Source organism: Periophthalmus magnuspinnatus, chromosome 11 (genome assembly GCF_009829125.3).
Source record: "Periophthalmus magnuspinnatus isolate fPerMag1 chromosome 11, fPerMag1.2.pri, whole genome shotgun sequence".
Lineage (NCBI taxonomy): Eukaryota > Metazoa > Chordata > Actinopteri > Gobiiformes > Gobiidae > Periophthalmus > Periophthalmus magnuspinnatus.
The window spans coordinates 28796954-28824923 of record NC_047136.2 but is presented as its reverse complement, the minus strand read 5'-3'; the positions used below and the strand labels follow the sequence as shown (position 1 = coordinate 28824923).

At 43.6% G+C, this 27970-nt stretch overlaps 2 protein-coding genes across 2 annotated transcripts; both read right to left on the bottom strand.

Annotated features, from left to right (window-relative positions):
• Window positions 1-9: 9 nt before the first annotated feature.
• Window positions 10-15567, bottom strand: LOC117378364 (oocyte zinc finger protein XlCOF6-like). The gene is made up of 9 exons (XM_055225121.1): window positions 15099-15567; window positions 12425-12611; window positions 11535-11953; window positions 9669-9866; window positions 8392-8673; window positions 7527-7862; window positions 5016-5378; window positions 560-825; window positions 10-86 (listed from the first exon to the last, which is right to left on the bottom strand). The coding sequence occupies exons 2-9, from the start codon at window positions 12609-12611 to the stop codon at window positions 71-73; spliced, it is 2067 nt and encodes a 688-aa protein (XP_055081096.1). The 5' UTR covers window positions 15099-15567; the 3' UTR covers window positions 10-70.
• Window positions 15568-21067: 5500 nt separating this feature from the next.
• On the bottom strand, window positions 21068-24297 carry LOC117378363 (zinc finger protein 791-like). The gene is made up of 3 exons (XM_033974951.2): window positions 23691-24297; window positions 23267-23410; window positions 21068-23181 (listed from the first exon to the last, which is right to left on the bottom strand). Exons 1-3 carry the CDS (start codon window positions 23971-23973, stop codon window positions 22739-22741), a joined length of 870 nt encoding a protein of 289 aa, XP_033830842.1. The 5' UTR covers window positions 23974-24297; the 3' UTR covers window positions 21068-22738.
• Between the last annotated feature and the right edge of the window lie 3673 nt (window positions 24298-27970).

Below are 27970 nucleotides of genomic sequence, written 5' to 3'. Positions count from 1 at the left end.
CACGGGAGACAGAACACTGTCTGCGCCGTCTGCTCCATCTGCGCAGCCAGAAGTGTCATCCAGCAGAGCCTCATCCACCACACCACCTTGAACATGAGAACAGAGCAAGAGAACAGGAGAGCAAATGTTTACGACTAACATGACAGGAGTCAGCACAACATTAGCAAAATTAACAACAACCAGGAGACAGAAAATTAGGACTGGTGGCCTGTCCCCGTCTCTCTGCCCCCGTCTCTCTGCCCCCCGTCTCTCTGCCCCCGTCCTCTCTTCTGCCCCGTCTCTCTGGCCCCCGTCTCTCTGCCCCCCGTCTCTCTGCCCCCATCTCTCTGCCCCCGTCTCTCTGCCCCCGTCTCTCTGCTCCCGTCATTGGTGGTTCTATGAATCAGCAGCCCTGGAGTTTTTGATGAGCCAAATGTTGCAAAACTGATCAACATAGAGTGTCAGGTAGTCCAATGTGGTACCTGACAATGTGTGTGCACAGGTGCTGAGTGTGTCCCATAGGGGGCGTACCTGACAATGTGTGTGTGCAGGTGCTGTGTCTGTCCTGTAGGGGACATACCTGCGATGTGCGTGCGCAGGTGCAGTCTCAGGGCGTTGCGGCGGGCAAAGCTCCGCCCACAGGCACGACAGGTGAAGGGTTTCTCTCCAGAGTGAAGCATCATGTGACGGCGCACGTCGCCCTGTTGCCGGGAACCTTTTCCCACAGACTGAACACCCGAAAGGTCTGACCCAGAGTGATATGAACATGTGATACTTCAACACTGTCATGGTCTTAAAGGCCTGACCGCACACAGAGCAGGCGTGGAGAGGTTTGGACGGAGGGCCCTGAGGAGAGACACATTAGAGCATGGGTGATATTTAGTTATCAAAGTGACTGGTCTCCTTCTCACATGTGTAGTGTGTGATATGTGTATTATATTTTGAATGTTGCATGTGCGTATTATCTCTTCAGCGTGGCTCTTCGTGTGACTTCATGTGCATCTTCCGCGTGAGTGTCTTGATGAACCTCCTCATGTGTTAGTTTGTGATGTGTGTATATATACAGTTGCAACCAAAATTTACATGCACGTACACATTTGTTTGCTGAATGCAAGTGATGAGATTTTTTAGACAAATTTTTCATTATTTCCTTTAAAATCAGATGTTTACATACATTTCATTTGCATTTGGTACCATTGCCTTTAAACTGTAAGCATTGGGTCAAACGTTTTGGATATTCTTCCACAAGCTTCTCCATCCATAACATAATAAATATGTCGTTAGAAAATGGCTACGTTCCTCAGTCCTTTAAGTATGCTGTGATTAAACCCCTTTTGAAAAAACCTAACCTAAATCCTGATGAACTAGCCAACTACAGACCTATCTCTAATCTTCCCTTCCTCTCAAAAATTCTAGAACGAGTGGTGGTGAAACAGCTCTGCCGCCTCCAGCAGGACAATAATATATTTGAAAAATTTCAATCTGGATTCAGAGCTCACCACAGCACAGAGACTGCACTGCTTAAAGTAACAAATGACTTACTACTAGCTGCTGATAACGGGCTGGCTTCAGTCCTGGTCCTTCTGGACCTCAGTGCAGCGTTTGATTCCAATGTCACATTCTAACCTCTGCAGTAAAATGTTGTGATCAATGGTGTCAGAGGGACCGCCCTCAAATGGTTTAAATCCTATCTATCAGATAGGTACCAGTTTGTTAGTATAAACCAGAGCACCTCTCCCTGTTCTAAAGTAGCCTGTGGTGTTCCACAAGGATCTGTGCTTGGTCCAATCCTATTTACTCTGTATATGTTGCCATTGGGTAACATTATCAGAAAACATGGCATTAATTTTCACTGCTATGCTGATGACACTCAGCTGTACTTATCAATGAAACCAAATCAGACTGATCAAATAGATAAACTCAGTGCCTGTGTGAAGGACATCAAAACCTGGATGACCTTGAATTACCTGCTCTTAAATCCTGAAAAAACAGAGGTCATTGTCATTGGTCCCAAAGGTCAAAGAGATTCTCTGTCAGACCAGATAATCTCACTCGACAATGTGAATATAGCTTCTAGCCCTACTGTAAAAAATCTTGGAGTCCTATTTGATCAAAATCTCTCATTCACAGCCCATATAAACCTAGCTTCTAAAACCGGTACTTTCACCTGCGAAATATAACTAAAATTTGAAATATTTTACCTAAAAACAATGCTGAAAATCCATGCATTTGTTACTTCCAGACTTGATTACTGTAATTCTCTGCTCGCCGCCTGCCCCAAAAGTACTATAAGGAGCCTCCAGTTGGTCCAAAATGCACCGGCCAGAGTCCTAACAGGAACTAAAAGAAGAGACTACATCAGTCCTGTACTAAAATATCTGCACTGGCTTCCTGTCGAGCTTAGAATCAAATTCAAAGTCCTCCTCCTGACATACAAAGCCCTAAACGGTATGGACCCATCCTATCTGCAAGATGCTATTGTCCCGTACCAGCCAAACAGAGCACTCCGCTCTCAGAATGCAGGACTATTAGTGGGTCCTAGAGTGTCCAAAAGTACAGTGGGAGGGAGAGCATTCAGTTACCAAGCTCCTGTGCTATGGAATCAACTCCCCTGCTGGTGTTAACAGGCCCCCACAGTCTCTGTATTTAAGACCAGGCTTAAAAACCTTCCTCTTCGGTATAGACCAGGTTACATAGTGAGGGAGTTAGGGACATTAAAACCCGGGATAAGACAGGCTGTAGTAGGAGATAACTAGCTGGGGAAAGTATGGCAACCTGAGCACTATCCTCTGCTTCCTCCTATTTTCTCATCAGCAATGCTATTCACATGTTGTCCCCTGTTCCACTCCCCCTGTGGAGTGTATCTCTTTCAGATGCCCCGATGACAGCTGGGACACCTCTCCTTCTCCCCACCTGGCCCTCCTCCACCCGCCTCCCCTCTCCTCCTCGCCCTGCTCTCATCCTCCTCGCCTGGTCTTCCTCCTCCTCAGCCTGGTCTTCCTCCTCCCCTGCCCCCCTCCCTCCTCCTCTCCTGGCTGATTTTTCTTGTTTTGTCTGATTTTTCCTGTTGTTTGATTTTCCTGTTTGTTTTTGTGTGTAGGCAGCACGGTGGCTGAGTGGCAACACTCATGCCTCACAGCAAGAAGGTTTGGTTCAATCCCCGGGTCGCCCACGGCTTTTCTGTGTGGAGTTTTGCATGTTTCTCCCCATGTCTGGATGGGTTTCCTCCGGGTACTCCGGTTTTCCCCATCAACCAAAACATGAACGCCCTTCGAGACAACTGTTGTTGTGATTTTGGGCGTTACAAAAATAAAATGAATTGAATTGAAAGCTTCTCACAATATTTGGCAGGAATTTTGTCCCATTCCTCCTGACAGAACTGGTGTAACCGTAAAGTTTGTAGGTCGTCTTGCTTGCACATGCTTTTTCAGGTCTGATGATACATTTTCAATAGGACTGAGGTCAGATCTTTGTGATGGCCACTCCAAAACATTGACTTTGTTATCAGCGTCTTTGTCACCAGTTTTGTCAGTATGCTTCAGGTCACTGGCCATTTGGAAAGACCCATTTGCACCAAAGCTGATGTCTTGAGATGTTGCTTCAGTATTTCCTCATAAGGTTCTTTCCTCATGATGTCATCTATATTGTAAAGTGCACCAGTCCCTCCTGCAGTAAAAAAAAAAAAAAACACAACATGATGCTGGCCACCCCAGTAATTTCACAGTGGGGATGGTGTTCTTAAGTTTGCAAAGCTTCCCCCTTTTTCCTCCAAAACATAATGATGTTCATTATGGCCAAACAATTAAATTTCAGTTTTGGTTAGACCACAGGACATGTCTTCAAACATTAAGGTCTTTGTCACCTTGTGTGACTTTGCAAACTACAACAGAACAACAGAATTCCTACAAATTCAAAACAAAACCATAAGAATCAAATCCTATGAATTTTCTCAGTCTGATGGGTAAAAGTACCTGGTAATCACTATACCAGAATTTATTATGCCGTGATTTATTTATCAAAACAGGGAAAGTTAGCATTTAAACAACATTAGAAACTCAGCCATTAGGAAAGGAGTGTGACCTGTGTGACCTGTCTTACCAAGACAGGATGCTTGTTTGTAAATTAGACTTAATGTGTAATTGTCTTAATGCATTCGAATTCATTGGGTCCTCTGTCCTGTGGAGAGTACGCAGACTCCACCATTTCTCTGATGTGGCTTTCCTTTGCCATCTAAGAGGAAGTGAGGGGTTTCGGTCGAAGCATGAAGTCTCTCTCACTACAAATGTCTTCTTCCTGCAGAGTGTCTTTTCAGTCCATGTCAGTGCAGTACTTGTTTCACTGTGGATGACGCACTCTTCAGCAGCATCTTCACAAGGTCTTTTGCTTTTGTTCTTGGGTTGATATGCACACTTTGGACCAAAGCTCGTTCATCTCTGGGACACAGAACCCGTCTCCTTCCTGAGTGGTGTAGTGGTTGGACATGGTGTTTATACTTGTGTAGAATTGTTTAAACACACCCAAAGATGAACCAGACTTGTACAAGTCCAAGTCCTTATATCTTGGCTGATTTCTTTTGACTTTCCCATGATGTTACATAAAGAAGCAGTGTGTTTCAGGTGTGCCTTCAAATACATCCATCAGAAGCTTCCAAAGAAATCATCAATCTGGTTTTCCCAAATTGTTTGAAGTCATAGTAATCTTACTGTATGTAAACTTTTTACTGAAAGTAATGAAAAATTCTCAAAAAAAAATCCTTCTCTCATTATTCTGGCATTTAGAAAATAGGCTAAATATTTCCCGTTTTAGGTCAGTTAGAATTACCAAAATTATTTCTTTCATGTTCATGTCAGGCAGTAAGAAAAAAGTATATGTGCCTTTTTAACTGCATTGAACTGCATTTGTTTGTATATGTACATTACCTCCTGTTCATTCTTCTCATGTCTTCACGTGCCTCCTCCTGCGGACCTTGCATTATATTATATTGTGTGTATGGTGTGTGACATGTGTATTACATGTATGTTACACACATGTTTTACCTCCCGTTCGCTCTTCTCGTGTGTCTTCATGTGTGTCTTCAGTGCGAGTGTTCGTATAAACCTCCTCCCGCAGACTTTGCAGCTGAACGGCTTCTCTCCCGAGTGCACCATCATGTGCTGACGCACTTCGGCCACTGTGCGTCCCAGCGCTTTGCCGCAAATCATGCAGGCCCCGGTGATGTCATCAGTGTGCTCCGCCATGTGCTCCGTCACCTGCGACGGTTCGTAGAACGTCTTGTTACAGAACCGGCAACGTGCCTTCTCCTCCTCCTCCTCCTCCTCCTCCTCCCGATCCTCCCTCTGCTCCACAGTGTCCTCATGAGCCAGTGGGGTGTCATCACCCAGCGCCTCCTGTGAGCCGCCCTAAAACAGCAGCAGAGAGTCACACACTACCTGTGTAGTAACACACTGCATTAGCCAAATACTACTCAAATGAAAAAAAAATAAAAAAAAATGTTTCTGAAACTTTATAATTAAAACACTTCACAGGATCTTGTGTTTCAAGTGTGTTTTTGGGCTTTAAATACCGTATTGTAGATATTAGTTAGCATGTAGCCGGTTAGCCTCCACAATGCCTGAACTTAAGAATTTTTCCATGTCTATGGGAAAAATGAATGGAAAATTTACTGGGAGCTGGACTGTGGAGCTCCATACGACACCACAAAACACACTACAGAAAAAGAGTTACACACTGTTACACACAGAGTTAAAGATGCAACTGAACACAGAACTATGTCTCAGTGTCTCTGTGGGAGGGACTGAACTAGGACAGGTTATTCTGGGGTCATTCAGAGGGCATTCTGAGGTCATTTAGAAGTCATTTTGAGGGCAGCTTGGTGTTGGCGTGTTATTTAGCGTGTCATACATCTTTGTACTAACATGACACCATGAGCACTGTTCTATGCTCACCTTTTTGTCCAACAGCACAGACTCTGTAAAAGTGTTTAAGTGTTTGTATGCTTTGTCTGTATGAACTTTCAGAAGGTCTGCAGATATAAGTGTGCTCAAAGCCATAATCTGACAAATTTACATGAGTTTAAATGTTCAGTAATAAGCAAAGTTCCCCTTTTCTTAACCCTCAGACTTCCCTTTAAAAAGGGGGACTTATGAACCTTTGATTTTACTGCTGTTTTGGAAATGTCCATAGATTCATATTTTTTCATCCTCAGTTTTTCATAAAAATCAATGCATGTTTAACCCTTTGAATGCCAGTTTGAAATCTTCAATTTTTATTCCCTCTGACCTTCCATCTGAGGAAGGTCAGAGTGACCAAAAACAACTGCAAGAATAAAAGTGAATCAAGAGTGAGACAATGTGCGTGAGTTTCCTTAACCTTTCAGACAAAGTGCTTCTCCTGACGCACCTGTCGCCCAGTCAAGTATGCAGAGTCTTCACAGAAACTAGCAGAGTAATAATTAGCCCGTTCTAATTTCCTCCGTCTGTTACAGACCACTGGATGGAGTAAGTAATCAAGCCAAGCCTCATTTGAATGCTCAGGGCCAGAGAAAAGTAAATGGCTATCTTTTACAGTTTAGAAGGTATGAGATGCGTCACTCATCATGGGTGACAATGGCCCATTTAATTTCACGGAAATTTGAGACCTGATATCAATGTTAGTGGAGGGCTCGTCTGAAAGCTTCAAAGATTCTTAAGCTTTCATTAAAGAAAACAACATGCATCAGTCTGCACTTTAACTGCACATATCTTTTGATCCACAACATATTTTTTTCCAGAGGGCCTGTTATAGCCAATGGGAAAATAGCCAACATTTCAAATGCATGCGTGTCATGGGTAAAAGACAGATTTTAGTCATAAACTTTAAAAGTAATAAATTTCACTTGTTTTCTCAAAAAATAAACCAACCATAAATTGAACTGTGTTTATTTTTATTGTTATTTAGATACTGATGCTAGCAAAATGCCACAAATTTCAAATTTTAGACAAAATTGAAGCTTCATAGGACTCATAAAAATGTACACGTTTATAACCTAGCTTCCATTTTCTGGAAAATATCTAATTTTTAGAGGCCATTTTTACACTACTACATGTGAAATTGATCTTTTTCGGGCATTTAAAGAGTTGAAATGATTTTTACAAATGTGATATTTTTGATTAGGGCATGGACAGACCTTTGGATTTAGTCGAAAAACAGTATGAAAACAACAAATCATCTACAGCTGTTTTTGTAAGTGGACATTTATGTCGTTAACATCTCATGTGTGACTTTTTTCCAATGCAGTAGCAAAAACAAGTACTTGGGGACTAAAAATTAGGCCTTTACCCAAAATTTGGCCTTTCAGATTGACTAAATTGAAATAATGGACCAACTGAGTTTAAAAAAGGCAAAATGAACAAAAATGTGCATAGGGAAGCCTGAGGTTTAAATAAATCAATAAGATAAAATAAAATAAATACACGTACAGAGCTAAGTGTGTTATTAGCGTGTTATACCTGTGTGCAGAGCTTGGTGTGTTCTTAACATGTTGTTGGCATGTTCTTAGCACGTTATACCTGTGTGCAGAGCTTGGCGTGATGACGCAGTGTGAACTTGCGATTGAACTTCATGCCACAGCCTGTACAGCTGAATGGTTTCTCGCCTGAGTGGATCATCATGTGGCGGCGCACGTCGTTGCGTTTGGTGCCAATGCTCCTCAGACACACGAGGCAGGTGCCGGGTGGAGTGCTCAAGTGTGTGGTGAGGTGGTCCGTTAGGAGACCTTTCCTGAAGAAGTGTTTGTCACAGAGTGAACAGCCAAATGTCCCCTCCTCCTCGTCCTCCTCCTCAGGCTCCTTCTCCTGAGAGTCTTTTTGAACAGGCACCGCAATGCTGCAGATGTTCATGTGCACCTGAAGAAAGAAACAGGTCTAAACCAGGTCTAAACCAAGACTAAAGCAAGTCTTAACCAGGTCTAAAACCAGGTCTAAACCAGGTCTAAACCAAGACTACAGCAAGTCTTAACCAGGTCTAAACCAGGTCTTAACCAGGTCTAAACCAGGTCTAAAGCAGGTCTAAAGCAGGACTAAAGCAGGACTAAAGCAGGACTAAAGCAGGACTAAAGCAGGACTAAAGCAGGACTAAAGCAGGTTCGAACCAGGTCTACAGAAGACCAACCCAGGACTAAACCAGGGCTAAACCAGGACTAAACCAGGACTAAACTAGGACTAAACTAGGACTAAACCAGGACTAAACCAGGACTAAACCAGGACTAAACCAGGACTAAAGCAGGTCTAAAGCAGGTCTAAAATAGGTCTAAAATAGGACTAAACCAGGACTAGACCAGGATTGAACCAAGACTGAACCAGGAGTAAACCAGGTCCAGACTAGGTCTAAACTACGTCTACGCCAAAGGAGGGCTAAAACTGGACTAAACCAGACCTGCAGGGTGGAGTTGCGGTTGAAGCTCTTGCCACAGCCTGTACAGCTGAATGGTTTCTCCCCTGAGTGGATCATCATGTGGCGGCGCACGTCATTCTTGGACTTTTGGATGGTTTTGTGGCAGACAAGGCAGGTACCACCCGTGTCACTGATCACCACGTGGTTGGTCATATGATCAGTCAGCAGGGAGGCGGAGTCAGCCCTGTGACCACACACTGAACAGCCGAAAGTCTCTTCCTCCTCAGGGGCGGCGTCCTGTGGTGCCTTGGCCTCCTCACAGACCTGCAGAAGACTCAGAGCGGTCAGAGAGTTTGGAAGAGGGGGATATTAACTACTAACACAGAACATATGTAGATTACCCTGTTACAGATAATTGTTTTGAAAATGCTATATTCAACAAAACAACGCATTAACATGTTTTATAAGTTTCACTTTCATTTTTGACAAAGTCCTCCCTCCGCTTGCTGTCCACACTAAGTCACCCCACCTTCAGAGCACTATCACAACACAAACAGTGTGCATTGCGCTAACAAAGCTATTGCACATTGCATCAGGTTTGTCAAGTTGCTGTGTACAGTTTTGTATCATGTTTTTGAATAGCTGCAGGTCATTGTTTAGTTAACTGTAGATGCTACTGCAGCCTGCTGCAGAACCTTCTGTTACAGGTCTGTAGTGCGTGTGTTTATAAGACCACTGTGTGAGTTGTTGCTAGACATTGAGCGATCATGTTAGCACTTTTTAGTGCATCAGCTATCAGCCATAAATCTTGAGCACAGGCTGACATTTTGTTTTGCTAACCTGTTGAATAGAGATAACACATAAAATTATATCTTAACACTTTAATTGGATTAGATGATTGATGAGATAATAACACAAAACTTGAATTCAAAGCTCTCAAAGGTTTGTGGTAAAAAAGGGCACTTGTCCAGTTCACTTGCATCTGTTCTCTCATCTGTAGATGTTACTGTAATCGTCTCTTCCTGCTAAATGACTTGGTACAGGTGTTACAGCTGAAGGGTTTTTCGCTGTTTTGTAACTCTCAGGTCTGTAGTGTTTCTATTTATAGATTGCTGTGTTAACTGTGCACCTGCAAGTAACACAACAGATGCCGGTAGATGTGTGACTTGCAGCTGTTGACTTACATGTCTCACCTGTAGCTGTCGTCTCACCTGTAGTTGTCGTCTCACCTGTAGCTGTCGTCTCACCTGTAGCTGTCGTCTCACCTGTAGCTGCCGTCTCACCTGTAGATGTCGTCTCACCTGTAGATGTTGTCTCACCTGTAGATGTTGCTGTAATCCGCTCTTCCTGCTAAACCCTTTGTTGCAGGTGTAACAGCTGAAGGGTTTCTCTCCGCTATGGAGCATCATGTGACGCAGGACGTTGCTGATTTGGGGGCGGACCTTTCGGGTACACACCTGACACCGCGGGGGGTCTCCACCTACGTGCACCACCATGTGCGCTGTGAGGATCGCCCTCTGCAGGAGGTGTAGGGGAGAAGGAGAGAGGAGACAAGCAGAGAGAGAAAGGGAGAGAGATTGAGAGAGACAGAAGGAAAGACAAGCAGAGAGACATGAGGGAAGGAGGAGAGACACAGAGAAGAGAGAGAGAAAAGGAGACGGAGAGAGAGGCAGAAGGAGAGAAACAAAGAGAGACAGAGAGAGGGGAGACAGAGAGAGAGGGGAGAGAGAGAGAGAGAGAGAGAGAGAGGGGAGAGAGAGAAACCAGGAGAGACACAAAGAGAGAAAAGGGCAGATGGAGGAGAAGGATAGAGACAGAAGGAGGGAAAGAGAGAGGAGAGACAGACAAGAGGGGAGAGGGAAGAGAAACAGAGGAGAGGAGAGACATGGAGAGACAGGAGAAAGGAAAGAGGTGGTTTAGACCAAGTTTTATAAATTTACTTCTTTATCCCCATGTGTCAGATGACCTCCCTATAGGCCTGTCACAAAAATTACTATATTAACCTATAGTACAATATACCGGTATGAAAGCTGAAACAATATATTTATCGTTGTGAGGAGTTTTTTGCCATTTTAAGTAATATGATAAGAGCTGTTGAGGGTTGAATAAATAACTTCTATGGCTAATTATTGGTTCATTTTGCTATTTGCAGTTGAAACCAGAAGTTTACATACGCTATCCACTTTTTTCTGTGTCCCAGAGATGAACGTGCTTTAGTCTGAAATGTGCATATCAACCCAAGAACAAAAGCAAAAGACCTTGTGAAGATGCCGCTGAAGCTGGTAAGAGTGTGTCATTATCCACAGTGAAACAAGTACTGTACTGACATGGACTGAAAGGCCACTCTGCAGGAAGAAGCCATTACTCCAAAAGAAACAAAGCCAGATTACATTTAGCTAATGCACACAGGGACAAAAACCTTAATTTTTGGATGGATGTCATGTGGTCATCCCAACTGTGAAATACGGGGGTGTCAGGATCATGAGGAAAGAAAAAACTTAATCAGCATCTCAAGACATCAGCCACAAAGTTAAAGCTTGGGTGCAAATGGGTCTTCCAAATGGACAATGACCTGAAGCATACTGCCACACTGGTTACAAAGTGGCTTAAGAATAACAAAGAGCCCTGATCCTCTTGAAAGTTTATGGGTAGACCTCAAAAGGCTTGTGCCAGCAAGGTGGCCAAAAACTTGCCTCAGTTATACCAGTTCTGTCAGGAGGAATGGGCCAAAATTCCTGCCAACTATTGTGAGAAGCGTGTGAAAGAATATCCAAAATATTTGACCCAAGTCACACAGTTTAAAGGCAATGGTACCAAATACTAAAACTTCTGACTTTGAAGAAAATAATGAAAAAGTGTCTAAAAAAATCTTTCTCATTATTCTGGCATTCGGCAAATAGAAATAATTTTGTTAATCCTAATTGACCTAAAACAGGAAATGTTTAGTTTGATTTCATGTCAGACAGTTAGGAAAAAAGGTTTATGGAAACTTCTGGTTTCAACTGTATTCATTGCAGGTCAGGCCTTTTAATGAGACTGAATATTTAAAATTATGTTTACTGAGATTATCCTGCTTTATTTTGATTGTGTCAGCAGTATAAAGTAGTTTCAGTATTGTCGTTTCTGTTTCAAAATGTGTTATTGTCACAGGCCTCCCTCCCTGTGAGTCAGATGCCCTCCCTCACCGTGGGAAAGCTCAGGCCGCAGACGCAGCAGCAGAAGGAGCCCTGTTGGTCAGGGGCGGGGCCTGTGAGTTTGTTGTCATGGCGACAGTTCATCTGGTGGTTGTGCAGGGCATGGCGGCGGGTGAAGCGTTTGTTGCACCTGTCGCAGGAGAAGGGTTTCTCTCCGCTGTGGGTCATCATGTGGCGTCGCACGTCGCCCGTGTTCTGCATCTGAGTCCCACAGACAAGGCAGAGAGGCGGGCGCCCGCGTGTGTGACCCGTCAGGTGCTCTGTCAGCTCCTGCCGTGATAGGTGCTGCTCCTGACACACAGGGCAGGGGAAGGAGCCCGGGGCCAGGGACAGGTCTAGACCTGGGTCTAAACTCGGACTCACCAGGTCCCTGGGCTCTGGGTCTGAGAGTTGAGTCTGCAGCCACAGTCCTAAAACAGAACAGAACCGTGTTAGACCAAAGCCCAGAGACACACACCACACATTTAGACAAACATCAGGAAAAAGCCAGATCCTTGGTCTGGTCCAACTTAATTAATTTATCACAACTGGTACATGAGGTTTTGCTTTGGAGATGTCATTGTGTTCATTTATGTTTATTTGTGCTCATTTGTGCTGCAGAGAGAAATGTGAGTGGCTCATTTCCTTTTTGGGATGTAACATAGAATGTATAAAAAGAACAGAAATTTACTTCCAGAACCAGAGTGGTATTCGAAGTGGGCTTGTCAAAAGTACTGAAACTAGATACCCATTTGAGCAGGTATTGATACTAAAAAAAAGGCCCATGAACCTTTTAAGTTTGACATCTTTGTGAAAACATTAGTACTACTCCCTCTGCATGTAACCATGATCATCAGGCCCCTCCCTCTCACACCAGGCCCCTCCCCTCAGATTTACTGCACCTGAGGCATGCGGGCTGTAGGGGCCGTTGTTCTCCTCCTCCTCTTTCAGGTCGCTGCTGTAGGGGGCGCTGTCCCCACTGTCCTGCATGTCCACATCAGGTCTGAGGGAGGCGCTGTACAGACCCGCTTCCTCTGGGGTCACAATGGAGCTCTCCTCAGGCTCCTCCTTCAAAACTGCCTCCTCCATCTGAAACAAGGGACTGACAGAGACTGACAGGGACCAACTCACCTCATCCAGCAAGAACCATGTGCTTTGACAAATCTTTACAAACACAAGTAGGTCTGGGGACTCCCTAGATTCTCAGCATTTTGTCAAGGGGCGGGCAGGGCTTAGCTAACTAACCGCTGCATGCTGTGTTTTAAATGGAGAGAGATTTTCATTTCATAATCAGCAGATTTTCAGCAGCAATATGTTTGTGATCTGTTAAATACATTTAACGAATATTTATCATTTTCTTTTGTCTAAAACTTACAGCTCAATTTTGGCAAGACCAAAAACCCTAAACCTCCCTGTTCTAATCCAAACTTTAACCTGATTATGTAAGTGGCTTTGCTGCAAATGTTAATTTTTGATGATATATTGGCATAACTGCGTTTGGAGGACATGGTGTCTCTGATGCATGAAAGGAAAGAAAATGTTTTCGTTCATAATTTCAGGTGTAAATTAAGTTTGTGTTCCGTTTGTGTCAAAATATACATGGCAGAGTAAAAAAAAAAAAGACAGAGGACTGAGAAAGAGCAGATCTGAGCAGAATCAACACAAGCACCAAACTCTAATTTATTTCAGGTAAAAGAAGTGATAGATTCAGTTCTGAATGATGCAGAGTTTTGGAGAGGAGAGGTCTTCTGCATTTGAGAGATACATGATACAAATGAGTGACTGTGGTTGTACCATCCCATTGGAGGACAGCAGTTTGCTATGTGGTCCCATTACAGACCCTTCAAGCATAATGTAAAAGGGACTGGCTGCTCAGGCACAGGTACAAAGCTCACACAGACCTGAGACTGTGACCAGAGACTATGACCAGAGACGGTGACCGGAGACGGTGACCGGAGACGGTGACCGGAGACGGTGACCTGAGGCTGTAAATGGAGGCTGTGACTGGAGCCTGTGACTGGAGACTGTGACCAGAGAGCGAGTGTTTGGGCTCCTCTGGGTTTTTAAAGTTACTCACTGAACAGCACAAAGCTAACTGAGTAACCAAAGGGACTGCAGGGTGATGTTAGGTTTGGGATAATATGAAATTGTAACTTGTGTCGATGTATTTTTGTGTCTGGGGCCCCTAAAGTAGCTTCTGTACAAGACTTTCATAGAAGTATATGTATGAACTATTTTTAAATGTTTTGTAAAAATAAATAAATAAATAAATAAGCCTCAGTATAAACATGTATGTGGTAAAAGCAGTTATTGCCTTTGCCTTATTTAAACTGCAGAGGTGTCCTCAGGGCTTGAAGCTACAGTGTGCAACTTTCTGGATATGGCACATCACCTGCATGTTTCCATGGAAAAATTAAATTAAAGCCATACTTCAGAATATTCTCCATGGAGATAGATGCATTTTATGCCATACTCTCCTGGCCCCTCCTCCAGGCCAGGAGACCAAAAGAGCTTTAAAGACTGAATATTCCGCAGTGGAGCATTACACAGCTCAGACTGTTCTGCCCCACAGGCCTCAGTTTCATCCATAATTCATCACCTCCTCCTCATCATCACTCTGTGGTCTGTGTGTGTGTGTGTGTGTGTGTGTGTGTGTGTGTGTGTGTGTGTGTGTGGGGTGGGTGGGTGTGTGTGGGGGTGTGTGTGTGTAGGGGTGTGTGTGTGTAGGGGTGTGGGGGTGTGTGTGTGTGTCTATCAGTCCGTGTGTGGATCAGTGTGTGCGTGTATCAGTGCGTGTGTATCAGTGTGTGTGGATCTGTGTGTGTGTGTGTGTGTGTGCGTGCGTGCGCGCGCGCCCATTTGTCCGCGTACATGTGCAGAGGGGAGTGACCCATTTCTACCGCAGCTGCCCCGAGGCAAACTAACAAAGACGTGGCAGCCATCTTAGAGCTCCAACACCGAACAATAAATCCACGTTTAAGCCTCGAGTTTTACGCGCGTCTGTTCCGCGCACGGACGGAACAACCTGGCATGGCCCGGTTCGGTCGAGTTTGTTCTTTTAAACACATCTGATCATAGTCTTTCTCACGAACCCAGAGCCTCGAGTCTTAATGCAGCGACAGAAGCGGAGCCACGATCCTCCACTACAGCGTTTAACAAAGATTTATCACAATTTTAATCACATTTCTCTTTCTGCAGATTTAAAATAAACACTTAATACGGTCACGCGCGGCCCCGTGTCCAAACTTCAGCCCTGGAACAGTTTTGATCAATGAATGAGCTCCCTGTCACAAAGTCCAAAACACATTTAAGACTCACAGAACAATCCAAATAACGATCTTAGGACCAGTGTTATACCAGAGTGTATACAAGGTCTTAACCGGGTCTAAACCAGGTCTAAACCGAGTCTAAACCGGGTCTAACCCAGAACCAGACCAGGGTTCATTCTGGACTGGACTCCATTATTAATTCACACTCAACAGAACATTCGGCCCCTGTTACCCCACACACTCATCCCGGTTCCAGGCCCGCATTCCCGGTTCTCCTCGGTTCTCCCCGGTTCTGCCCGGTTCTCACCTCCGTGTGCTGCCGCTCACTCCGCGTCGCTCTTTGCGGATCTGCTGCTCATCCGTTACACTTCGCTCTGCCGCCGCGTCCTGCGCGCTCCCCCGCGGCAGAAGCGTTCACACCGGTCTCAGAACCACTTACTGTGACCCGACGGATTCAAAACACCGGAGAGTTCCGCAGAGATCCCGGTCTAATCGGGTACGGCCGGGACAGGGCCGGGACAGAGACGGGACAGAGACGGGACAGAGACGGGACAGAGGCAGAACGCCGTCGGACCGCTCCAGGCTAACGCTGACCCGCGGCTATCCCGTTGCTGGAGCTAACGTTAGCCGCTTTAGCTCCGCTGCTTTGATTAAACTTTTCTGGCCGCTGAGACAACGACGATTAAACGGGTTAAGTGTCCGACAGCGGAAAAGTGTGCGGAAGTTTAAACCATGAATAAAAAATACGCAAATTATTAGAAAAACCGCGTTAGCCTCGTTAGCTTTCAGCGGCTAATTATGTCCACTTCCGCTAGCTGTCAGGAGCAGAGCAGTGCGCCACCTGCTGAACCGGAGAGAGGCGTTTGCCTAATGATGTACTGTACATACTCTTGAAATTAAACTAAAATTAAACTTGTTGACCACAGATTATATAAATAAAAGCCACTGTTGCACTACTCTGATACTATCTCCAGCATGTAACTCTCAGTGGCTGTGGTTACATGTGCACTCATTTAATTTCATGTAATTACATGTATCTTTATTTAAACTGGAGAACACAATGAGAGTACCAGACTCTCTTTTTCATGAGCACCCTGTTACAATACAGAACAATACAAACTAAACAAATAACATTTAGCCCATTTAAAACATTAAAAACAGGAGCAGCTGTGCTTATAAATGTTTATCACCAGATTATTAAAGTGCATTGGTGGCACCAATGTATCCCATTTTGCATATCCTTGAAATGTATTCAATTTTTAGGAAGCAAAATAATCAATAGCTTTTATTCCCCATTTCAGTTGTATTGCGGACAGTTTTTAGACAATCATGAAATTTTATATTAAAAGTCCAACAAGCAAGTGAGATTCAGGCAGTCTGTCATTATAGTCCCTTATCAATACACTTTATACAGTGTTGTTCTCTTCTGACAGATAATGATGGCCTACATTTTCATAGTGTACAATGATAGGTTTTTAATTCATCACCTGTTATGAAACAAAAGGCTGAGTGAAAGAGTTATCTAAAGGTTTCAGAGTGGAGGCTGAAGTCTGCATGTATAGTTGAAAGTTTACATACACTATATAAATACACTATATAAAAAGAGAAACATTTTTTCTCACCATCTGACAAAACTTTTCCTGTTTTGGGTTAATTAGGATTACCAAAATTATGTCTTTTTGCTAAATGCCACAATAATAAGAGATTTTTTTTTTAAATACAATTTTTCATGACTTTCATCAAAGTCAGAAGTTTACATACATTTCATTTGTATTTGGTACCACTGCCATACAGCCTAAACTGTATGACTTGGGTCAAATGTTTTGGATATTCTTCCACAAGCTTCTCACAATAGTTGGCAGGAATTGGTGTAACTGTAAAGTTTGTAGACTGCCTTGCTTGCACATGCCTTTTCAGGTCTGCACATACATTTTCAATAGGATTGAGGTCAGGGCTTTGTGATGGCCACTCCAAAACATTGACTTTGTTATCCTTAAGCCTCTTTGTCATCAGTTTGGCAGTATGGTTCAGGTCACTGTCCATTTGGAAGACCCATTTGCACCCAAGCATTAACTTCCTGGCTGATGTCTTGAGATGCTGCATCAGTATTTCCACATTATGTTCTTTGCTCATGATGCCATCAATTTGGTGAAGTGCAGCAGTCCCTCCTACAGCAAAACAACCCCACAAAATGATGCTGCCACCCCCGTATTTCACAGTTGGAATGCTATTCTCAGGCTTGCAAGCTTCTCCCTTTTTTCTCCAAACATAACAATGCCAAACAGTTCAATTTTAGTTTTGTCAGACCACAGGGCATCTCCAAAAATGAAGGCCTTTGTCCCTGTGTTGATTTGCAAATTGTAATCTGGTGTTTTTGTGTTTCTTTTGTAGTAATTGCTTCTTCCTGGCCTTTCAGCCTATGTCAGTACAGTACTTGTTTCACTGTGGATAATGATACACTCTTAGCAGCTTCAGCAACATCCTCACAAGGTCTTTTGCTTTTGTTCTTGGGTTGATCTGCACATTTTGGACTAAAGTACATTCATATCTGGGACACAGAACCCGTCTTCTTCCTGAGCGATGTGATGGCTGGACATTCTCATGGTGTTTATACTTGTGTAGAATTCTTTGAACAGACCCAAGGATGAACCAGACTTATGCAAGTCCACAATTCTCTTCCTGATATCTTGGCTGATTTCTTTTGCCTTTCCCATGATGTTACACAAAGAAGCAGTGTGTTTCAGGTGTGTCTTCAAATACATCCACAGGTGTGTCTCTAATTAACTCAAATTAACTCAAATGTCAATAAATCAGAAGCTTCCAAAGACATCACATCATCATCTGATTTTCCCAAATCATTTAATTGCATAGTAAACTTACTGTATGTAAACTTCTGACTTTGAAGAAAGTAATAACAATTTTCTTTAAAAATGCAAATTCAAGTAATTGTAGTAATCCTAACTCACCTAAAACCGGAAAGGTTTAGTCTGATTTCAAGTAGGACAGTGAGAAAAAAAAAGCATATGTGTTTTTTTATAGTGTATGTGAACTTCTGGTTGCAACTGTATATTATTTCCCCATAATCCAGTTCAGAAAGAAAGGGTGCTTGAACAATTTCTTTTCTGCAATTCAATGGATCACAATATTTGTTTATGTAATAAAATGATCGTTTAGATTTTAAACTGTTACATAATTCCAAGATATGTTTTTTTTTAAAGGATAGGTTTTCATCAAACCACTATACCTACTATTTGTAGATGTTGACGCTTTCAATCTTCGTACCACTTAGTGTATAAAGATTTGTATTTTGCACATCACTTAATGTTTTTAGAAAAAAATCATATACTTACTTTTATTTGCATGCAATGATAATTTAAGATTTTTGGAGAAGTTTATGATTTCATTAAAATCTTGAGTGCCTGATCAGCAGAGGGAGCACTCACATAAAAAAACAGCATCATCTGCAAATGTATGCAACTTTCTCTTTAATTACAACTAGTTGAATTAATAAATTTAGTAGTTATAGTACTTACTAATATAATTGCAAAAAAATATTTAAACCCATTGGCTACTACTGCCTGGGTTCAGTTTAAAAGATAATTTTGGAGCCACTCACAGGTAGCATCATCAAATCCAATCTGCTTCAGTCTATGATCCACTGAATCAAACACTTTAGTTAAATCAATAAACGGAGACACATAATATGTTTGTACCAAGGACTGAGAAAATGTCATTTTAGACTTTTGTGGTTGCAGTGACAGGACTATGTCCTTTTCTGAAACTGATAAGACTTCAAAATGGACCATTTGTTTAAATAAATTGTAACTTGATTTGCAATTAACTTTTCTAAAACATTTAGATATTGGCTGGAAAATATTTCAATTTTTAGGTGAAACGGAGGAGGAATAGAGGTTCAATTAAACATGCGTCACCTGGTAATAGAAGTTTTGGATCAAGATCATCAGCTCCAGTGGACTTGTTTGGGTCTATGGAGTGGAGAGCATTTAAGACCTCCATGTGAGTGAAAGGACTTAAAGAAAAATCTGCTATCTGCCCAAGGTCAGACTCAACATAATCAAGATCAGGAGCACCATTATAAAAGGCACCACATGCCGAAATAAAATGCTTATTATTTTCCTCTTAAGAATTTAGAATAGCTGAATATATAATCGGACAGGGAGGCGGACTCGTCCATGCACCCTGGCTGTAGTCACCGAGGTGGTTGGCAAGCTCTCCGGTGGCAAGGCTCCAGGGGTGGACGAGATCCGTCCCGAGTACCTCAAGTTCTCTGGATATTGTGGGGCTATCTTGGCTGACACGTCTCTGCAACATCGCGTGGCGGTCGGGGACAGTACCACTGGACTGGCAGACCGGGATGGTGGTCCCTTTGTATAAGAAGGGGGATCGGAGGGTGTGTTCCAATTACAGGGGAATCACAATCCTCGGCCTTCCCGGTAAGGTCTACTCCAGGGTACTGGAGAGGAGAATCCGACCGATAGTCGAACCTCGGATCCAGGAGGAGCAGTGTGGTTTTCGTCCTGGTCATGGAAACACTGGACCAGCTCTATACTCTCCATCGGGTTCCTCGAGGGCTCATGGGAGTTTGCACAACAGTCCACATGTGTTTTGTGGACCTGGAGAAGGCATTGGACCAGGTCCCTCGTGGTGTCCTTTAGGGGGTGCTCCGAGAGTATGGGGTTCCGGGGGCTCTTTGCTAAGGGGCTGTCCGGTCCCTGTATGACCGGAGCAGGAGCTGTGTTCGCATTGCCAGCAGTAAGTCAGACCTTGTTCCCAGTGCATGTTGGACTCTGCCCTTTGTCACCGGTTCTGTTCATTATATTTATGGACAGAATTTCTAGGCGCAGCCAGGGGCCGGAGGGGTCTGGTTTGGGAAACACAGGATCTCATCTCCGCTGTTTGCAGATGATGTTGTCCTGATGGCTTCATCGAGCCAGGACCTGCAGCAAGCACTGGGGCGGTTTGCAGCCAAGTGCCGAGTGTGAAGCAGCTGGGATGAAAATCAGCTCCTCCGAATCCGAGGCCATGGTTCTCGACCGGAAAAAGGTGGTTTGCCCTCTCTGGGTGGGTGGAGAGCCTTTGCCTCAAGTGGAGGAGTTCAATTATCTCGGTGTCTTGTTCATGAGTGAGGGAAGGATGGAGCGTGAGATTGACAGGCGGATCGGTGCAGCGTCTGCAGTGATGCGGTCGCTGTATCGGTCCGATGTGGTAAAGAAGGAGCTGAGTCCAAAGGCAAAGCTCTCGATTTACCAGTCAATCTACATTCCTACCCTCACCTATGGTCATGAACTCCTCACCCTATCTAAGGGATAGGGTGAAGAGCTCAGTCACACGGGTAGGAGCTTGGAGTAGAAGCCACTGCTCCTACACGTCGAGAGGAGTCAGCTGAGGTGGCTCGGGCATCTGCTCAGGATGCCTTCCTGGACGCCTCCCTAGGGAGGTGTTTTGGGCATGTCCCACCGGAAGGAGGCCCCGGGAAAGACCCAGGACACTCTGGATGTCTCGCGGCTGGCCTGGGAACACCTTGGAGTCCCACCGTAGGAGCTGGAGGACATGTCTGGGGTGAGGGAAGTCTGGGAGTCCCTGCTTATAATGCTGCCCCAGCAACCAGGCCCCGGATAAGCAGAAGAAAATGGATGGATGAATATATAATCAATAAAACATGGGTTCGTAATGTATGAATACAGGTTTGAATAGGATATGATTGTCCCTCCAGAAGTTTGATGGATTTCTGTGTCAGCGCAGACATGAAGGAAGATGTTTTTGCCTTTCTAAAATGATGATAAACATCTATTTCTTTTTTATTTAGCTAAAAAATGTTAGTTTTTCATTTAAAGTTTTGTTTTAGGTGCATGTTGTAAAAATAAAAATAAATAAAAAGGCATATCAGGGTCAGGGAATTTTAACCTGATATCACTGTGATACAGGTCATACATGATTGAAATGACACTGAATGTAATATATATATAATTATTATTTATTTATATATGATCTTTTCACCTTTACACACGGATGTGTCTTTTAACTTTTGTATTTCAAATGCACATTGGACAATGGTTACTAAAATCACCATTTGCCTCATAATTATGGGCTTTCTTAACATTGTATCAACTGTGCCTTTATTTACATTACTAGGGTCAGGTCAGGTCGTAGCAGAAATTAACTGTGTGAGATTCAAGCCATTGCATTGTCGGTTAATAGCCTATTTATATCGCCCATTATTGGGACCTTGGAACTTTCTAGAAAGCATCATGAAATACCAGCAATAGTCATTTATTTATCATTTACAAGCGAAACAGAAACAGATATTCAAAACATTTAGGCTTTGAGGAGAACAGAAGGTCCACAGACAGGTGATCTTTGACATAAATGGCTGCCTGTCACAATGAAAAAACTTTGTAATAACTTTATCACTTATTTAAGAGTTTTTCCTCAAAACCGGGACATGGAATTGGAGCAGACATTACGCATTGTGTCCCCGACTTTAGCACCGTGTCTATAAATGATTTGACTCTCCAGCACCTCAAACTGTTGTGGTTTAATGTCAATGAAGCCGATGTGCACTATCACACTGGATATGGCCGCACGATTGGACTCTAAATCTGATTATTATAAATTTTTTGAATTAAAAGACTATTAAACAGATACATATATATACCTTTTTTTTTCTTTCTGATCATGGTCCCTTGGATCATTCACATCAGATTAAGTGGTTTGAATGTCATTTTAAAGGTCCAGAAATAAGATAATCAGATTTCAGTGTGCTCCTGAACACCTGAACTTCTCAAACACTTCACAACTTTACAACTACACAAGAGCAAACCACTCTGCCACAGGAAAAAGAACACAGCTTCAGATTCAGCTTCAGCCCAAATTTTAATCAAATTCACAGAATTCGGTATCTATCCATATAAAATGTATTTAAAGCTGACCCTTCTGCTCCTCCATCTTAAACAATCTGACCACTTGTGTCGTTGGGGGTTTAATGGGTCTGGAGCAGGTCTGAGCTTGGATCCAGCCACATTTGACCTGCACCATCTAAGTCTTAACACTTCAGGTATACTGGAGGATGGGAGGGCATCTGACACAAAGAAACATCTGTAGAATGACTAGAGACATATCTACCCTTTCCCAAAGCAGCTCTTCCTCCCTCTCTCTAGCCCCTCACAGTACACCTGCTCTGAAGTCCCCTGAAGTTTGGAAGGGCCTTAATGACCATGTACAGCACTTTGCTATCAAGACGATTTACACTCACTCCAACGACTTTAATGGAGGTTGACACTTTAATGGTGTGTTACAACGCCACCTTTTGGGTTATTTTAGTATTTGTGCTGTGTAAATATTTGACAGCAATATAAAGTCCTCTAAATATGACAATATTTCCTACCAGTGTCTTTATACAGTTCATTGTAAAACTTGCTCAAACGAATGACGCCAGTATGAATAGTTTTGTATTTAAGCACTTATTTTCATATATGTTAAAACATGAAATGTGTGTTTAATTAGTGCATCTTATTTCACATCTCAAAAAATGTATTTATCTTGCTTCAACTCTGTTTTCCAGGCCAAAATAAATGCACATACATTTCTACAGAAATCAAATTAAATGTAGCTAAACTAGTTTGCCGTGTGTTTTATGTGGTGCTGCTCTCCAGTGTAATGTACACCTTCTAAAGAGCCATCTGCACCTCCCTCACGGTGCAAGGTCTTATCCCCCTCCTCTCTCGAGGCTTGAATATTCGAACGGCAACCCCTTCAGAGGGGTGCACAAAACATGTTAGGGCAAAGGGAAAGGCCCCTCAATTCTAATCTATTGATCCAATAAGAGCAGAGACGTTACAGGTGTTTACTCATGTGCCGTTCAAGCATGTGAGCTTCAATCCTGCTTCAGTCCTTGTTTTAGTCCTGCCCCCTCAATTCCACTCTGGTTTATCCAATGAGAGCAGAGACCTTACAGTGTTTGCTCATGTGCTGTTTAAGGCCCTGTTTGTTGCAGAACCCTTTGGTGCAGACAGGACAGCTGAAAGGTTTCTGCTCTTGATGAGTGAACATGTGCTGCTTCAGGACCGCCTTCAACACAAAGGCCTTCCCACAGACTGGACAGCTGTAAGGTCTCTCTCCGGAGTGTGTGAGCTTGTGATTGTTGAAGGAAGCATGGTAGGCAAAGCGTTTCCCGCACTCTAAACAGCTGAAAGGCTTCTCTCCTGTGTGTGTGCGCAGGTGACACTTGAAGTTGTCAGTTTTAGTGAAAGCTTTGCCACAGAAAGGACAGTGGTATCGGACCTTCTTCTGGGCTCTGGGCTCAGGGATGCAGGGTTCTGGGCTCGGTTCTGGAGCCGAGTTCAAGAAGAACGAAGGAACTGAAGGAATATCTGAGGAGACAAAGAGGAGTCAGTCACAGTCAACAAGTCCTGGTCCAGTCCTGGTTTAGTCCCTGGTCAAGTCCTGGTTTAGTACCTGTGGGGGTTGCCATGTCCTTGTGTTCCTGCTGTGGCTCCTCTTGAATGTGCTCCCTGCTGCTCTGCTCCTGTTTAAAGATGGGCCCCGGGGTCAGGGGCAGCCGAAGGAGGGGCCAGTCTGAGGCCTCCACAAATACATTGCCTGAAAGAGAAGAAATACATATCCTGTACTGTAGCCCTGTGTCAGATGCCCTTCCATCCTCATGTATCTCCCGTGTGTCAGATGCCCTTCCCATGAGTGGGACAGATGCCTCTCCTGCGTGTGTCAGATGCCCTCCCTGTGGGTCAGATGCCCTCCCTGTGGGTCATGTGTGTCAGATGGCCTCCTGTGTATCCGATGCCCTCCCTGTGTGTCAGATGGACCCCCCTATGTGTCAGATGTCTTCCCTGTGGGTCAGATGTCCTCCCTGTGTGTTTCTGACCTTCAGATGCTCCAGGCGGCTCTTCTTTGAGCTCTACGCCGACCTGCTGCATCCTCTGCTGTGGACATTCGTGTAGGAACCTCGTCACGGTCTTCCCCACCGCGAGCAGAATGTCCTCCACGGCCGCAGATAACCGAGCGTTCACGAAGCTCCGCAGCTCCTCCAGCGGCTCCACAAGCGGCTCCACAAGCGACTCCTCCAGCGGCTCGTTATGAGGCTCCGGGCCGATGAACAAGTCCCGTGAAGCGGCCTGAGGAGGCGGCAGTGGCCCGGGACAAGCCATGTCTGGGTTTGGTTGGTTTGAGGCAAAAACACGAGATAGATCCAGGAAATGAGAAAAACGCTGGAAGCCTGCGACAGTCGCGGTTTAGTCCTGATTTAGTCCTGCCTTATACCTGCTTTGAAGCTGGTGTAGTCCTGGTTTAGACCTGGCTTAGTCCTAGTTTATTCCTTCTGGCTTAGTCCTACTTTAGACCTGGTTAAATCCTGATTTAGTCCTGGTTTAGTACCCGAGTAGCGTATTTAGAGCTGCTACAAATTGTGTTTACGGCGCCATTTTGGAAGACCCCTCGTGTCTCGCCTCCTCTTCCGCCGTCACTTCCGGCTCGCCTTCAGATTAAACACATGTTTTTTGTAACTAGTTCTGTGCAGTCTGAGGCCTACGTCATATGATCAAATACCACAGTGTATTCCTTTGATTTTAGTAAATTGTATTCTGAATCCAACCAAATATAAATTGTTGTGAATACAGTTAGTCAGAATTTGTATTCTGTATATATATGTTACATGTATATGTATTCAGTTATGTCCAACCACAGTCCAAAATGGACTTTAAGAAATCACTCAAAACTACAGAATCTCACAACATGAACCTTCCTTTTTCCATCTAAACCAGGACTAAACCAGGACTAAACCAGGACTGAACCAGGACTAAAATAAGACTAAACCAGGACTAAACCAGGACTGAACTAGGATAAAACCAGGTCTAAACTAGAACTAAACCAGGGTTAAACCAGTACGAAATTGGGACTAAATCAGGAATGAACCAGGATTAAAACAGGACTAAACCAGGACTAAACCAGGACTAAACCAGGACCAAAACAGGAAAAAACCAAGACCAAACCAGGACTAAACCAAGACTGTACCAGGGCTAAACCTGGAATAAACCAGGACTGAACCAGGACTGAACCAGGACTTAAACAGAACTGAACGTGGACTAAACCGGGACTGAACAAGGATTAAACCAGGACTGAAACAGGACTAAACCAGGACTGAACCAGGATAAACCCAGGTCTAAACTAGAACTAAACCCGGATTAAACCAGTACTAAAACAGGACTAAATCAGGACTGAACCAGGATTAAATCAGGACTAAACCAGGAATAGTTTTGGTGTTAGTACATATTGTTCAAATTTTAGCATGAACATGGTGCCCATTAGATGACCTTAAAAAGAGTGCAACATTCAAAGGATACATGAATTCGATGTATACATAGTGGTTACATGACAATATTCAAAACTTCTATGATTTCAGTGTCAAAAGGTATATAAGTAGATGTGATGCACCTAAGAAGTTTTATTCAATCAATATGCATTCAATAGTTTTGATATATGTATTTGTAATGCAACTCAGAAGCTTTATTATTTGTCATACCCTTCAAAACCTAGACTGAACCAGGACTAAAACAGGACTAAACCAAGACTGAACCAGGGCTAAACCTGGACTAAACCAGGACTAAACCGGGACTAAAACCTGGACTAAACCTGGACTAAACCTGGACAAAACCTGGACAAAACCTGGACTGAATCAGGACTGAACCAGGACTAAGCCAGTACTAAACCAGGACTGAACCAGGACTAAACCTGGACTAAAACAGGACTAAATCAGGACTAAACCTGGACTAAATCAGGACTAAACCTGGACTAAACCAGGACTAAATCAGGACTGAACCAGGATTAAATCAGGACTAAACCAGGACTAAACCGGGACTAAATCAGGACTAAACCAAGACTGAACCAGTGCTAAATCTAGACTAAACCAGGACTAAACCAGGATTGAACCAGGACTGAACCAGGAATTAAACAGAACTGAACGTGGACTAAACCAGGACTGAACAAGGATTAAACCAGGACTAAACCAGGACTAAACCAGGACAAAACCAGGACTAAACCAAGACTGTACCAGGGCTAAACCTGGAAAAAAACCAGGACTGAACCAGGACTGAACCAGGACTGAACCAGGACTTAAACAGAACTGAACGTGACTAAACCAGGACTGAACAAGGATTAAACCAGGACTGAAACAGGACTAAACCAGGACTGAACCAGGATAAACCAGGTCTAAACTAGAAATAAACCCGGATTAAACCAGTACTTAACCAAGACTAAATCAAGACTGAACCAGGATTAAATCAGGACTAAACCAGGACTAAATCAGGACTAAACCAAGACTGAACCAAGGCTAAATCTGGACTAAACCTAGACTAAACCAGGACTGAACCAGGACTGAAACAGAAGTGAACCAGGACTAAACCAGGATAAAACCTGGAATAAACTAGAACTAAACCAGGATTAAACCAGGACTGGACGAGGATTAAAACAGGACTAAACCTGGACTAAATCAGGACTAAACCTAGACTGAACCAGGACTAAAACAGGACTAAACCAAGACTAAACCAGGACTAAACCAAGACTGAACCAGGGCTAAACCTGGACTAAACCAGGACTAAACCTGGACTAAAACCTGGACTAAACCTGGACTAAACCTGGACAAAACCTGGACTGAACCAGGACTGAACCAGGACTAAACCAGTACTAAACCAGGACTGAACCAGGACTAAACCTGGACTAAAACAGGACTAAATCAGGGACTAAACCTGGACTAAATCAGGACTAAACCTGGGCTGAACCACGACTAAAACAGGACTAAACCAAGACTGTACCAGGGCTAAACCAACACTGAACCAGGGCTAAACCTGGACTAAATCAGGACTAAACCTGGACTTAAACAGAACTGAATGAGGACTAAACCAAGACTGAACCAGAGCTAAACCTGGACTAAACCAGGACTGAAACAGGACTAAACCAGGTCTAAACTAGAACTAAACCAGGACTGAACCAGGACTAAAACAAGACTAAACCAGGACTAAAACCAAGACTGAACCAGGGCTAAACCTGGACTAAACCATGACTAAAAACAAGACTAAACCAGGACTAAACCAAGACTAAACCAAGACTGTACCAGGGCTGAACCAACACTGAACCAGGGCTAAACTTGGACTAAACCAGGACTAAACCTGGACTAAATCAGGACTAAACCTGGACTTAAACAGAACTGAACGAGGACCTAAACCAAGACTGAACCAGGGCTAAACCTGGACTAAACCAGGACTGAACCTGGACTGAAACAGGGACTAAACCCAGGTCTAAACTAGAACTAAACCAGGATTAAACCTGTACTAAACCAGGACTGACCCAGGACTAAAACAAGACTAAACCAGGACTAAACCTGGACTAAACCAGGACTAAACCTGAACTAAATCAGGACAAAACCTGGACTGAACCAGGACTAAAACAGGACTAAACCAAGACTAAACCAGGACTAAACCAAGACTGTACCAGGGCTAAACCAAGACTGAACCAGGGCTAAACCTGGACTAAACCAGGACTTAACCCGGACTGAAACAGGACTAAACCAGGTCTAAACTAGAACTAAACCAGGTTTAAACCAGTACTAAACGAGGACTAACCAGGACTGAACCAGGACTAAAACAAGACTAAACCAGGACTAAATCAGGACTAACCAGGACCTAACCTGAACTAAATCAGGATTAAACCTGGACTTGAACCAGGGCTAAACCTGGACTAAACCAGGACTAAACCTGGACTGAAACAGGACTAAACCAGGTCTAAACGAGAACTAAACCAGGATTAAACCAGTACTAAACCAGGACTGAACCAGGACTAAAACAAGACTAAACCAGGACTAAACCTGGACTAAACCAGGACTAAACCTGAACTAAATCAGGACTAAACCTGGACTGAACCAGGGCTAAACCTGGACTAAACCAGGACTAAACCTGGACTGAAACAGGACTAAACCAGGTCTAAACTAGAACTAAACCAGGATTAAACCAGTACTAAACCAGGACTAAACCTGGACTGAACCAGGACTAAAACAGGACTAAACCAGGACTAAACCAAAACTGTACCAGGGCTAAACCTGGACTAAATCAGGACTAAACCTGGATTGAACAAGGACTAAAACAGGACTAAACCAAG

Excerpts from the sequence above, each read along its gene's own strand:
- LOC117378364 (XM_055225121.1), bottom strand. The coding sequence starts at position 12,611 with ATGGAGGAGGCAGTTTTGAAGGAGGAGCCTGAGGAGAGCTCCATTGTG. Across the intron at positions 11,954-12,424 it reads CTACAGCCCGCATGCCTCAG|GACTGTGGCTGCAGACTCAA; the intron begins GTGCAGTAAATC and ends GTTCTGTTTTAG. Across the intron at positions 9,867-11,534 it reads GCGGCCTGAGCTTTCCCACG|AGGGCGATCCTCACAGCGCA; the intron begins GTGAGGGAGGGC and ends CACCTCCTGCAG.
- LOC117378363 (XM_033974951.2), bottom strand. The coding sequence starts at position 23,973 with ATGGCTTGTCCCGGGCCACTGCCGCCTCCTCAGGCCGCTTCACGGGAC. Across the intron at positions 23,411-23,690 it reads GCCGCCTGGAGCATCTGAAG|GCAATGTATTTGTGGAGGCC; the intron begins GTCAGAAACACA and ends CTTCTCTTTCAG. Across the intron at positions 23,182-23,266 it reads GGACATGGCAACCCCCACAG|ATATTCCTTCAGTTCCTTCG; the intron begins GTACTAAACCAG and ends TTGTCTCCTCAG.